Source organism: Cardiocondyla obscurior, linkage group LG01 (genome assembly GCF_019399895.1).
Source record: "Cardiocondyla obscurior isolate alpha-2009 linkage group LG01, Cobs3.1, whole genome shotgun sequence".
NCBI classification, from domain to species: Eukaryota; Metazoa; Arthropoda; class Insecta; order Hymenoptera; family Formicidae; genus Cardiocondyla; species Cardiocondyla obscurior.
In genome coordinates, this window is record NC_091864.1 from 8,837,257 (window position 1) to 8,851,720 (window position 14,464).

Consider the following 14,464-nt stretch of genomic DNA (forward strand, 5'->3'; position numbering starts at 1 on the left):
CAATAACTGCATATTAATTTATTGATTATTGGCTATAGCCCGGACGATATAGTATTCATAGAATTTACTATAACAGCAATATATTCGTGTACTAATTTATTGACCAATAACTCGGCACGAGTTCTATAACGACGAGCCCTGGGCAGCGCGGCGTGTGGTGGGGCCCGCCAGGGCTTAGCGCATATTATTCTGCATTAATTTACGGGCGGTGCCGATTACGCGGCGGTCGACTTTAATCGGGCGTAATCGAGGAAAAAGCTCGCCGACCCGATGTCGTTAGCGATAATTAGCGGACAAGAGGGGGGTCGTACTCACCCGTATGCAGTCGTGTATGCTGTTGCACGTGGCTGAGCTGCTTGAACCTGCGGTCGCAGTAGCTGCACTTGTACGGTTTCTCGCCGGTGTGGACCCTGATGTGTTGCACGAGCTGGTGGTTGCTGGAGAAGGACTTGAGGCACTGCTGGCACTGGTGCGGCTTAACTTCATTGCTGGTGATCATGCCGCCCGGTCCGACGCCGACACCGACACCCAGACCGGCCAGACCGCCGGCGACGCCGCCGCCGGGCCTCCCCGTCAGTGCACCCGCGCTCAGCTCCCTCGCGTGCATCTGCATGGCGCTCTTGTGCATGAAGATCTGCGAGAAGAACTGCCGGGGTTAGTTGGTACGCTGTACTTTTCGCCGAGCAACGGAGAATGGCAAATCGACCCTGACCGCGTACATCTCGTGGTCGATCGCCATCATAAATTACCTAGCCGAAACTGCAAAGGTCCCTCGCCTCCTCCGACATCGACGGTTTTGCGATAACTTTACGGACTAATCATTTAATTGCGAAAGCAAAATCTTCTTTTTTCGACGAGTAAGAGGCGAGGTGACCGCAAGGCGGACAAAAGAAATATCGTATCGTGGAATCTTTTTTTTTATCTTTATTCTTTTTTAAATTCTTTTTATTTAATTTGGAGAAGTTAATTAAATAAGTTTGATTAAATCTTACATCGTGAAATTAATGTTACTGAAGTTTTCAATAAATGAGTAGAAAGAAGCACGCTGCTCCGAGATACGATATTTTCACTTCGTAGTTTCGGCAGATTTCGGAACAAGCGGTCCGATCGATCCTCATGTTTCTCTTGCGTCAGTTCTTACGGTTGTTATTAAGATTGAACAGCAGCGACGCTGCAAGTCACAGGGAGCGCGCAAAATTGCGGCGTTATATCGTCTGATCCGGGTAACGGCGGTTGAACTTGACGATTAGAAGTTACCAAGGTCGTGGTACTGCGCGGCCGAGAGCCAACGTTTATAATCGCGGAACGAAGGCGCGGCGCAACTTGACCTACTGACCGATACTGCAAGCTCCGATTTCGAAGCCAGCGTGAGAACTTGGAACTCGGCGAAATTTGTAATTTAGCTCGGTCGCGGCTCGATTTAGAGCGTCATAGCAACGCGGATGTATTTAATGAAAACGCGACGCGAACGAGACGTGCAACTTAAGCTTTATAACACGTTAATACGCTCGCACGCATTCGATCTTTATCGTCAAAGGCGTACGTTGGTTCTACAGATTATAGACAAATTACTCAGGTTTTTCGGGTGCTTACAATTTGTTGGTGACTTCGCTTCCATTGATGTCGATGCAGAGACAAAAATCTCAAAATAAAATAAAATAAAATAAATAAAAAAAAAATTGTTTAATAATTAGCGTTCGCGCGACGCGAAGAGTTACGCTCGGCGGTACGTGGAAGAGCGACTCAATCACTACTCCGGTTCTTCCTGAACGCCGTGAGGAAGAACCGAAACTGATAGAGCGGCAGATCGAGCCGCGCAGCCAGCGGAGGAACGTTCAATTTCGGGTTCTCGTTCGGGGAACAGGTGTTGCGCCAGTATACCGCGGGGTGTGGGTGTAGGTGAACGAACGAAAGGGTTAACGTTAAGGCCGTACAGTCCGCGGCGAAAGTAGTCGGGCGAGCGAGATTCAGCGCCCCGGCAGTAGAAGGGCCGAAAACTTGGCGGAATTAAAGCGAAGGGTGGCGGGGAACGGAGGCGGGCGAAGGAACGGACGGACGGACTCGCGAAGACGACGGAGGATTTTATTAAAATATGTTAAAACTGTAATTAAAATCGAAAAATCTCGTGAGAAGTTTTAAGAATCTTAGGTCACCCCTTTCGCGACGAGAGAAGCGCTGGGCGCCGTGAGAGCGAGAGGGACGGGCGCGCGGGACGAAGAGAGAATTGAAATTGTCACCGGGGGTTCTCAAGTTTCCGCGAGTTCAACCCCTTTCTTCCGTTTGCCGTTCGACGTGACTGCGGACACTTGACAGGGCGACGACGATCCCGGTGCACGCTGGGCATCTCTGAACTCTTTAATCCCCGTGGGAGAGGGTGAGGCTGCTGCCCGACGCGATTTTATTCCGCGCCTTTTTCCTCGGCTTTTTCTACCTCCGCCCGGACACGGCCGGCCGGCTGTTGTTCGTCACCGATTTGAATGAAATCGCTCCTGTTTTGCGACACTCGGGAGGGAGGAATTGTTACGAGCGGCTCCGTTTAATTAATGTACAAGCGCTGATACCTAGCGAGCACCGGGACGCATCGATTTTCCACAATGCGAAAAATAGGAAAAAAAAAATTATTAATGTCTGCAAAAATTATTATTTTTGTCACACGTACGACAAGAAATCCGTTTACATAATTGCTTTATTTCGCGCGAATACACGTAAAGTTGGAAAGAAAATCTGTTGCGTCGATATAATCTGTGGGTGCTTTTTGCGTAATCTCAATTTAGTTGTTTGATATTTTTAACGTGTAATTGCTTGCCAACACAAGTCCCTTTTGAATTCTTTGCCCCTCGTAAACGGACTTTCACGATGATTAACCGAGAGTCGGGAGTGACAGAAGGGTACGTGGAAAAAAAAAAAAAAAAGAAAAGAGAAAAACGGTTTGGCGCGGGGTAAGATCGCCTCGCGAATTTTTAACGACTGTCTCGAGTGTCCCGTCGGGATTTTCTTAAACTTTGAACGCAAGACGTTTCATCGATCAAACATTCCTTATCTTTATAGCCTGATAATTATTGAATTTCCGCGCGCACCTCGCGTTCGACTAGGCGTAGTGAAATGCAGGAATAAAATATATACCACACATCCATATAATTCCACGAAAATTCTTTAATTTTGAACGTATCGTTAGAAATTAAATTATAACTAATATCGCAGAAACATAATTATTATTTTTCCACAATTCTCGGAGATAACGAGACACGAAACTTTCGGCGGCATCGACACCCGAACAATGTCCGGCTATTATTCTCCCTGGAACTTTTTTCGTCGGAGAATTCGGTACGCCATGGCTTTCTTAAATTTCAAAACTGTACGGTCATTAATCAAATTTTTATCTCCCGGCAGACGGAAAATTGCGTCCCGACGCCCGACTATACTGGCGGTTTGAATCTTTTTTTCTGATTTATCGCCGTTGCTAACCGCGAGAAAAAAAAAGGAAAAGGGAAAAAGAAAGGGAAAGAGAGAGAGCGCAAGAGAGAAGTCGCGGTGTCGTCGCGGTCGGGGCCCGCGTAGAGAAATGGAAAGAGGAAGAAGAAAACGGAAAGGAGAGAATTGGCCCGCGGGCCGTCGGCTTAATGTCCTTAATAATGGAAAAATATATCAAGTGACACCCACTGTATTTCCTTAGGAGCATCTCCCCCGTTCCGATTCCACTCATCCCTTCGTTGCGCCCGACCTTCACGGCAGTTGCATTTTTGTGCCTGCTTATTTTTTTATTAACGCCCGGATCGCTCATTAAGCGTCTATTCGCGTCCGCTTCCGAGTGCAGCGAGATCTCGCAAAAGCGGGACCGTATACCTATTCTCGGTGATTTATTAACGCGCAATAAGGGCCCGGCTCGCCTCTTATTTCATATCTGTTTTACTTCGGCGAGTCATCTTTGACACAGTTGCGCCGGGGCGACTCGCCGCGGGATTCTCCCATAAAAAATGCACGACCCCGTTTTTCCCGACGTTCGAATCGCGACGGACGGGCTCGCAGCTCGCGCGCCCGGGCAGAGGGACTCCTCCTGATGCTGATGCTCGAAGGGATCGTTAGCATTTCAGGAGAAGCCGGCATGCAAACCCTTTCGTCTTTAATTTTTTTTTTTTACCTTTCCCCCTTTTCTCTATCTCTCTCTCTTCCTCTACACCGTGAGTTACGTCCGTGAGTAACGTCGGGCCACTCCAAGTGGGCTACTTTATACACTTGGAATACAAAGCGAAGGTCTCACCTGCTGACCATATGCCTTCTCTCTACGCACCTATACGCGTGCACGTGCACGCACACACGTGACCCCTCTGTCCACCCACGCTCGCTCACCGTACAGCGGCGGCTCACATATGGTATATCGTTGCACCGACGTGCAGCAGGGCACGTGTATGCGTTTGTATATATAGCGTGCGCACACGCGAGCGCATACGTGTACGGAGACAACGTCCAATCTAACCTAGCATGACCTGACTCATTCGCGGACCTACCTACTCACCTATCTATCTAAACTACCGTCGCGGACAGCGTGTGCGCTGCAATATAAAGGAAAAGGGGGATAGCCGCGCCACCCTTTCTCCCTCGGTTCTCTGTAATTGTCAGCTTTAATCCGCCTGAATCGTTGCACGTTGATCTGCCGCGCGGTATGTTGTCCGCTTCCGGTCGGACAATCGTTCGCCGATCAGCTGCTTAAAAAGGAGCACCCGACGATGTGATTTCCGCGGAACCGATTTCTGCGGTCTGTCCTGCTTCGCTACCCTCCCACCCTGCATCTGCCTAATTTTAGAGTCGAATATATGCGCCAGTCCTGACATTATTTTTTTTTCTCTTTTTTTTGTTTGTCTGTTATATTTCATTGGAAAAAATTTTGCGTCGATTAGTTGTTCGATGGATGATCAAATATTATTTAACAAACTACCGTAATTAAACTTGAAAATTTTACACTTGTGATATCTAAATAAAAATGTCACAAACAAACTTAATTAATTTTACAAACAAAAACTTAATTAAAGAAATTTAGATTTAAAAAAAACGTACCGATTAAATAGTTAAAAAAAAAGATGAAATTTTAATAATGCTACATCGAAGCATCTTTTCACTTCCTTTCGTAACAGTAAGCAAAATCGGGCTTCCGGTCGGCGGATAGGATCAAATAACACGACGCGGCACATCGAAATTAAGGATGCCGAAAGGTAGTCATTATCCTACGGCTTGTACGGGGTGAGTCGTAAAAGGAAAAAAAAAGGGAAGAAGAAACGAAACGGTCAGGCTGCGCGCGATCGCGCGATAGCGAGACTATCGATCGTATTAATGTGCGTCGGCGGACAGCCAGCCAATGTCAAGAGTGCAAGATTGCTAGGCGAATATCGGTGATCGAGCGAAAGTCTATCAATGATCGGCCTTGCGGTCTTGTCTCGACGTCGTTGGTAACGCTATATTCGCCTCGGTTCGTATGACTCGGCGATATAACGGACACAGGGTCGCCGTTGGAAAACCAACGCCGCGGACGACAAGAAGAGCGACGTTTACTTTTGCGGAAAAAAAAAAGGACAGAAAGTTTTTTAACGCGGACCGCGCGAGCCAACTTCCGCGAAGAGACTCGATTAAATATGCAACTGTCATTTTTTAGCGCGGCATCTTCGGAAGGGTTGATTTATTAACGAGCATTCCCGGGCGCTTCTGTCACGTCGATATTTTGGGAATTATTCGAGCGTTCATCGTGACTTCAACGCGACACGTGACACCTTAAAGACGAGGTACTCGAGCGATCGAAGATTGCATGGGGCTCTGGAGGTACGAAACGGGTCTGCGCTTCGATCGCGGACGATTGTCCGGCGAGCACCCTCCGTTTAACGGCAGGTAAAGACACTCGCGCGGGTATAGCACGTAATTCGAATCACGTGGATAATTTAATAAACGGTCATCAGGCGGCGATCTTCACTTTGTGATTAATTGTCGGATTAAGCGAGCGAGTGAAGTGTGTATCTGGAGTAGCTTGCGAGCGTATAACTGCTTATTGTGTATAGCCCTCCCTTTCGATTGACAATTTGTGAATGAAACATTGATTTTTCTTTCGAAAGCTGACTCGTCAGTGATTTTATTTTCACGTTGACATGATTTTGTAACATTATCTTTCCCAGAATCGTATTCTTATAATAATTATTACGGAGGAAGGGGGAAGAGGGCATTATATTCTGCGTTAGAAAGTATATTTTAATTCTTAAATGCGCTCCAGACATTTCTCAGGCCTCGTAATTGGATTCATTAGGGTCGTGGCCGTGGCTATTTAGCACGCGCGACAAACGCACCCTCGGAAATAAGCTCTTTTCTGGTACCGCGTGGTCGCCGCTCGCCTGGCGTGAATTTTCGATCACCGGCCTCAAACTAGCCGTGGAATATATCCATCAATAATTACCTGGGGCGGCAAGTGGTGATGAGGATGCTGATACGCCGGCGGTACGTACGGCGGGTGGCTCGGCGGATGGTTATGGGGGTGAGGTCGGGGATGGTTTTGATGCTGGGCTTGCGGCGGGAGCGGTTGGGGCGCGGGGGGCGGTGTCCAAGGCCCGTGGTTCGGCCCGTGGCTTTCATTGGTGCCATACATCTTCAGGGAAGAATCTCGAGCACGCAACCTGAAGAGTCCCACCCGCACCGATCCACACGCGACGACACGAAGGGCCCCGGCGTTGTCGGCATGATCGCGAGCACTCGCGTGCCCCTCGGCGCAAAATTTTAACTCGTGTCCCACGGCCGTTTTCGCACGCGATAGCACTCCTCCGTTTCGCGGGCGGGAATATCGTTGTCCACTCTCGTGACACGTGACTTCAAAGTTGGCGCCGCGATCGTAAGGACAAACGCGCGAAACGAGTTCACGCCGTGGATCGCTATTGTCCTAAAGTTCACAAAGAGTGAGCTCTCCACAGAATTACGTACGACTAGAATGGACTCGGAGCGAACCGACAGCCGTAGGATCTACGGCGTTCGATCTCTGACTAGCTGACTGTTAACCGTTTACACTCGCGCGAAAATCATCCGCTGCGAACGCGAGTCGATCGCGTTCCGGTCAATTTCGCCGACCGATCTTTTTCCCAAATGACGGCACTTCATTGCGCGCGTGTCGAGCGGGGCGAAGCCTCCTTCCGATCCTGACGCGGCCTTACGTAATCGGGAATGGGGAAATCATCGCGTGAGGAAACGACAACGGCTGCCTTCGCACGCGTTTACGGAACCCCATGGTTTCCCCACTTTGTTTTATAACAGCGCGCGTGAAAGATATCGCTTGTCGTTTGCCGTGATTACTTTCCCGATCGGCCAATTAATGCTCGCGCGCTCCATGGGTGTTGCGCAAGCGGCGGGCCGATGCGAACCCAACAATCGTCGGGCCACCTTATTAATTCTCGTTAACGATTCTCTTTGTTGAGGTACACGGCGGTGGTGTAAGCCCGTTGCCGTGCTGGTTAGCGAACGGACGGACCTTACCCCGACTGACCCGATGATCGACCGATCATCCTTTGCGCAACGGTACCGCTGATCGTTGCGTAAGCTTGTGCCACGGCCTTGCACTCGCGAACAAAGTCCTTGGCGCCAAAAGCGTCTCGGTTGCCTTAGGCGAGCGATCGACGAGATTCTTTATCGTCTCTCCGTGCACTTTTATTAATTTTTCTTTTTTTCTTCGAGTTTAACGCGGGTCCTTGTTGCCCCGTTTCCCGATGATACGTCACACGCGCTCGCGATTTTACGAGGCCCGACACAAGTTTCTCTAGATTTCGATCGTCTCACTGTGTGTTTGAAATCGGCACGGTGGTATCGTACTACTTTCGTTCACCACTCGTTGCGATCGGGTACCGCGCGCGCGGCTAGGCGACGCTCCGCGTTCGGGGGGGCCTCCGCGTGACGAGAGATCGTTGGACTTCCGCGCGAGACGAGCCACGATCGCTAGGAAACTATTCACTTTTTCCAACCGAGAGGAGTTCTTTTTTATGTGCATCGGGGGTAAATCCGCGCGTAGGTTAAACCGGATGCAAAAAGCGCGGACGTAGCGCTGTGCGCGAGCGCGCGGCGTCTCTCGCAAACTAAACCGGCCCAAAGGGGGGGACACGGCGATTTCTCGGTCTCCGTCCGCCGTCTGTGCGTGCGTGCGCTAAACGGGGGGACGGCGGTGAAAAAATACGCGCGCGGTGGAAAGGCGCGCGCTGATAAGGCGGCCGCGCGGTGAACGAAAAATCCATCGTCGGCTACTTGAAGAGATATCGATTGAAATAACACGATATATTCCGGGGGGGAGAAAGGCAGGCTCTCCAATCGGCGCGGACGACACGGCGGAAACGGCCAATCGCGCCCGCACAACTTTACGGTGCTTACGCGAGCTATCTCTCCTCTTTCACGCAACCCCCCTTCGCTAGCTGGCCCCCCTGCTCTGCCTACCGCCGCGACTCCTCGTCATACGCGTCTTTTTCCTTGCCCCCTGCCTCGCCGAGCCGTCTTGTCCTCGTGCTAGCTTCTACTTCACCGCCGTTACTTCTTTTCCTCCACCCTCTGCTCGCTCGCGGGCGCGCGACCAGAGAGAGGAGAACGAGAGAGAAAGGCGCGCGTATATACGTTCGCGCGCCAGGCGAACGGCGCAGCGAGGGGACCTAAGGGGAACGGTCCGGCCGGTTCAGGAAGTTGTGCGCGCCGATCGAGGTGTCATCCTCGACCCGGCGGACTTTTCCACTCGTCGTCATATATTTTTCCTCGTGTGTCATCGCGATACGATAATGATCTTCCCCCCGTTAATCCGTCTACCTCTCTCGCCTAGCTAAAATTCTCCCTCGCCCGCCTACCGACCGGAACTCGCACGGCGAGGAAGTCTCTGATTCAAAGGGTGACGCATTCACCGACGTCGCGATCAGCGCGCAATGTGACGGGATTAGGGACGCGGAAATTATCGTCGAACGATGTGCACGAGGGGATAATTCGCGTCTTGCCGCGGAAGTATCGACCTTTGCGCTTCGATGAGACGACCTCGCGGTGGAAGGGTCGCGGGGGATACGCCGACCCCCCTTTCCTTCCCCTCTTTCTCTCCATTGCTCTTACATACGTTATAATATTCCATTATGCAGTATAATATATATTAATACAGATATTGATTATCCGATTACGGTTAATTTCCGAGTGGAAAGTCCGATATTAAGGTTTAATTAATTGCGAATCGCGTCGAATTTTGGAGTAATTTAAGGACCACATGCCAATGGCCCTTTCGGGCAATCGGATAAGCTCCACGGTGAAGTGAGCCATTCAATTCCTGGCACCTTACCAATCATTCCACCATTCGTGCATGATGCATGTGTCTAATGAATTGCGAAGATAACGAACTGATCGATATCAAGATAAAAGTGCACGGAGAAGCGCGGCTTCTCGATCGATTTCGCAGAACCGTTTGAATCATCTTCGTAATTTGCGAATGGCAGTCTCGATAACGACTCTTACTCGCCTTTCTATCGAAGTTATAATTCCGTTAAGGGAGCCGACGACAATTAATATTTTGTTTCAAATAACTGGATATTAATTATAACGTTTGATCTTCTGCGGTTATAAATTATTACATTTTATAAATATATTCAACTGGTATGAACCCCGTCTCGTTGACGACTTTAATTAATTCAACTAATTATCCCTAAATCTCATTCATTGTTTATGCCTTATGTCGCTGTATATTATAATATTCAATAATTATAATTGAGGAACGAAAAGCTCACATGTGAGATTTGATCGCGACTGAGAGTTACGATTTTCGACGGATTTCTTTCGCTGCGCGCGTTCGCCATACTCTTCCCGGCCTTCGGCGATTTATTTTGGGCGTGGAGTCGCGAAGGTTAACAGCGTAGAAAAGTGCGTGCTAAAAGCGCGTCCGCCTAGAGAAGGAGAGAGAAAAAAACAGGGCGGAGTCTGCGGTAGAGACTTCTTCGCCTATCCATCATGGCTGCTTTATCAGTGACGCGGCGCGATAAGACACTCGCCGCTCGCGCGTGTATGCACACGTTCGTGAGAATTCTCAATAGGGCCGGAAGAAGAGAGCATGTGACACGATCGTGTCTTTTTCTCCAGCTGATCTATTTCTTTTTTTCTTTTTTTTTCTCCTACCTTCTCCTCCTTCGAGAAACGGACGCGAGCGGGATCGCAAAAGTCCCCGAAAGTTGTTCCCGGGGCCAAAACTTTCAATCGGATTATCCGCATCGGCGAGATCTCCATTTTCTGCTGGATGAAGGTCGACTTAACGAGATGGATAAAAAACATTTGGCAAAAAACTCGCCGCGCGAATATTATTAAAAAAAAAAGAAAAAAAAAGGGAAAAAAACGATAGAGAAGCGGGCTTTAAATACAATCATGTACGTACAATTGCTCGATGTGCTTTCGTACATTTCGCGAAAATATTTTGGTTATATTTTATGCATTTACCCAATTCATACCTTGGTGTCTGTTTAAAAATTTCAACTCGCGCCTACATTATTCAGATCCGCCTCGTTACCCGGCGCGCCGTTCAATATTTTACTTTTCTATAAATTTTAAAAGCGATGCATACTACAGGCCGCTGCGTGAGCCTCGTACTTCACAACGCATTTATTTTTCCCGTCTGCGTGCCATGCAGAAATGCTCACGATTTTTTATAATCGCGGTTCAGATAATCGAAAAATCGTACGGCAAATCTTGTAATAATAAAGTTGTTAAACAGCGGCGGAGACTTGTATTAAAAAATCGCTGGAGATAAAGAAAGAAAGAGGGAGAGGCAAACGAGAGAGAGAAAGAAAGAGAGAGAGAGAGAGAGAAGGAGAAATAAATGCACGACTATGAGCGAGTTGCGCAGCGTGTGGCGGCCCAGTAGAGCAGCCGTGGAGAAAGTGTCTCGGGGAGATATCGAGTAATATAAGACGATCGAGATATCGCATTTGCGGGCCGTTCGAGCCGACGTGTTCCGGGCGCGCGTTATTAAAAAGTCCGGCAAGAACAAATCGCATGAATTCATCGCGGTCATTTTCGCGTTTCGACCGTCCCGTTTATTCTGTGCGTAAACGCGCAAAAAGAGGAGCGGTGTATCAAGCACGGGAACAAGACGTATCAATTAAGTCCATTAATACACTGTCAGTAATAAGACCGGTTAATCGGTGACTTCGTTCGCAGCGAGTCGATTCCCTGGAGCGGACTCGCCGGTCGAGGATTATTTCGCGTCACTAACGTTTTATTGAATCGCTCCGCTAATGCTTCGCGACCGCTAGACATGTTTGAATAATTGAATTTATCGATATGCTCGCTCGGGAGACGAGATTTATCGGTGCGCCGCGCGCGCGAGTTAAGTCGGAGGGGGCACCCGCCGCGTGTCGAAATCGCAGCCGTGTTTTAATTTAAGAGCGATTTCAGCGTTTCGTTCGATCGCGCGTTAACGCGTGTGTATCGCGGTATCGCCGGTCGATCGTGCGATCGTCATGTGGATAAGGAGCGGGCCATTAACTCCACAAATATCCCCGTCGTATCGTGGCAAACGAGAGCGCGTTGTACACAGTCGGTGCTTTTCCCCGTAGCGCAACCGCAACGCACAGAGAAAAGAAATAAAAAAAAAAAGGAAAAAAAGGGGGAAACGAGAAAAGAACCGAAGGCGAATAAGAGAGGAGGTCGCGGTAGAGGGAGGAAGCGGCAAAAAGAAGACGCCACCGCGCGAAGGCCGAGGCGCGCATTCTCGTCGCCACCCCTTCGCGAAATTACTGACCACGGGCAACGCGAGTAGCACGGAAAGAAAGAAGAGACGAAAGAACGCGGGGGCAACGTGAATAAAAAGAACTCTTGCAACGAGCGTCGGCCGCGGTCGGGAAGTCACGGGGAGAGGAGCGAGATAGGGAGCGACGGAGGGAGGGACGGAGGGACAGAACATCGCAATAAAAATAAACTGCTCCGAGGGGCTGAAAAGCCGGACGGAGTTGCAGTCGGGCGAGGGGATGCGTATTGCGTGAGAGAAAAAGAGGAGCGAGTGCAGGCAGAAGGGAGGCGATGGCGGCGTGGAAGAAGGAGAGCGGCGAAAGAAGGCAGCGGCGGTCGTTGGCGGCGGACGGGAAGGAAAATAAGGGGAATAACGAAAGAAGCAAATAAGAGTCTCTGTGTGAGCCTTCTTCTTCCTCCACCGCCGCCGCCTTCGCCGCACCGCCGCCTCTTCGTGCTCCCTCCCGAATGGTGGGGCGAGAGGCAATGAACAAGAAGGCGCGAACGGGGGGAGGGCGCGCGCGCGGGAGAGTAGAAAGGCCCGAGCCAGAGAAAGAAAGAAGCGGGGAAAGAAGAAGGGACGAAGAGGGAAAAAAAACGAAAGTCCGGCAGGCCTTGGCTGCTGCAGTTGCCGACGGCCGCGTTGCCAAGTCTCATTTGTTTATCATAGTTCTCCAGCCTCCAGTCTCTAGAGGCTACGGGAGAAAAATTAAAAAAAAAAAAAAATTTTTTTAACAATCTCGCCAATTTTCCCGGTTACACTTTGCACTCGCGTCCTCGATTTTTGCGCACGTCTCTCGCCACTGGCGAACGTAACCGTGTGATTTCGATGTCCGGCTCCGAACGGCACACAAATGCAGGGTTCGAGTAGTTATGTAAGAATAGAACGGTATGCGTCGACGCCGCGATTAACCGCGCTGCACTTGTTAGTGCGATCAAAAATAAATAATTAAGCCGCATGACGCAATCACGCGCGCGCGTCATTCGGGGATTAAATGTGACCCGATCGTAACATATGACTTATGTTTTTCAGTCCGTGGGTACCGTTGTGATCCGTGCTCGAGAGGATCACCGGAGGAAATCGCACAACACGACGACAGAGAGGAGGGAATCCGCGCCGCCGACGTCTACGGATGGTCTGCACGTGAGTCACTTAAACTTTACGCGCAATCTGATTACTCGAATAATGGAAAGCAGCGGTTGCGCTTATCACCGATCTACGTAGATTACTTATAAGACGACGATTTACATATTCCGCGCATCGGGCCATCTGTCGCACATTTACGCACGATCTGCTCGCGAGATATCGGCCGGACGATCACAATAGCCAGCTAACAAAAAAAAAAAAAATAGCGGTAATTTTATTTTATAATTTTTTTTTTTTCGCAATTTAAACTCGGCCGACTTAGACGTCTCTGCGAAGGAGAGATGCAGATTCAAGTCCGAAAGAAGGGAAAAGCTCGGAAAGTCGGTTCCGACTTCATTTAAGATCCCTCTCGATCTCGTCGCGGCAGTCACGTAGACTTGTCAGCTTTCTGAGTCATCGTGCGTGCACGCATTCACGCACACGCCGATCTCTACTGCATGCGTTCGCAATGTGCACACGCGCGTGCTTTACACTCCGCACGCGTATAAATATGTATACACGCCGTCGCCGCGCGTACCACCGACGCCGACGCTCGTGATCGCGGAGTCGCCGCGCTCTCGCCGACCCCCTTCTTCCCCCCACAGATACGTCTTTCCCGCGCTCGCCCTCTCGCTTCTCCCGTCGCCCTCGTTGTCGGGCCCTCGTGCACTTACAAACGTTTGCATACAAATATACCGGGTATCCCGATGGGTGGTATGCTGATTAGGGAATCCACGCGCGAAATTCTTCCATTATTTATGGTTTCTCATTTTTAGGACGGTGGCGTTACGCCACGCCGCCCGGCTCGATGTAATTTAACATTTCCCCGCGGCCGGGATATTTTAGTTTTAATCGTTCTTTATCGATTCGCGGCAACGGTCGATGCTGTCCGGCGATGCAACACGCCGCTGACGCCGGGATTCGCGAGGACTCCGGTGAAAAGAGAAGAGTACACGTAGTGGCTAAGATCATTGCTCTTTGGGATCATCGGGATCGGTCTTCCACTCGCCTTCGTCCTACCGTTAGCCCTCGCCCTTCGCCTCGCCTGATAACGAACGCGCAGGAGGAAGCCGGCAGCTTCCACGCAGGGATTTCCAACGGCGCTCGATATTTCCGCATTCTGCGGGATTACGAACGAGGACGCTCGCGCATTGTAGAACGCGGCTGCATTCTTATGCCGCAATTGTTTCGGCTTCGCCCAACTGTCCGCAAGTCGAATGCGACGGCGTTACATCACGGTCGTGAGCGCACGTCATCCCGTCGCCGGCGGTGCGCCGCGGTCCGATCCGCGTCAGCGGGACTATTTTTCCATTCGCGTAGGAATCCTTAATAAGCTGCCTCTCGCACGCGTATATTAATAACAACTTGAGCCCGGGGATTCGCGCAAAACAAACGAGGATAATGGGAGCAGAAGAGTTACTCGGGGGGGTCGTGACGCGAGCGTCGAGCATGCGGTTTGGAATTTAGCTACTCGGAGAAGACGCGACGATAAGTGCCGAGACGGCGATGCGTAACGGCGCGGGACTCGCGCGAGTCATTCCGTCGCACTTTTGGGCGCGATGAGAAAAAGGGCCGATAATACCGGATTTAAGAACC

The 14,464-nt window shown here is 50.2% G+C and overlaps 1 protein-coding gene and 1 long non-coding RNA gene across 11 annotated transcripts in view; one reads left to right on the plus strand and one right to left on the minus strand.

The window, feature by feature from the left end:
* Positions 1–14,464, minus strand: part of Dati (zinc finger protein datilografo) — an 85,357-nt gene that overhangs the window by 51,898 nt on the left and 18,995 nt on the right. For 7 of the 8 annotated variants that reach the window (XM_070660308.1, XM_070660299.1, XM_070660265.1 and 4 more), the window contains exon 3: positions 316–646. In XM_070660308.1, the coding sequence (XP_070516409.1) occupies positions 316–646 (331 nt within the window). The remainder of the gene's footprint in view (positions 1–315; positions 647–14,464) is intronic. The other variant, XM_070660271.1, reaches the window with a different exon arrangement.
* Positions 10,400–14,464, plus strand: part of LOC139105006 (uncharacterized) — a 96,014-nt gene continuing 91,949 nt past the window's right edge. For all 3 annotated transcript variants that reach the window (XR_011546115.1, XR_011546114.1, XR_011546116.1), the window contains exon 1: positions 10,400–12,886. This is a non-coding gene — a long non-coding RNA (uncharacterized lncRNA). The remainder of the gene's footprint in view (positions 12,887–14,464) is intronic.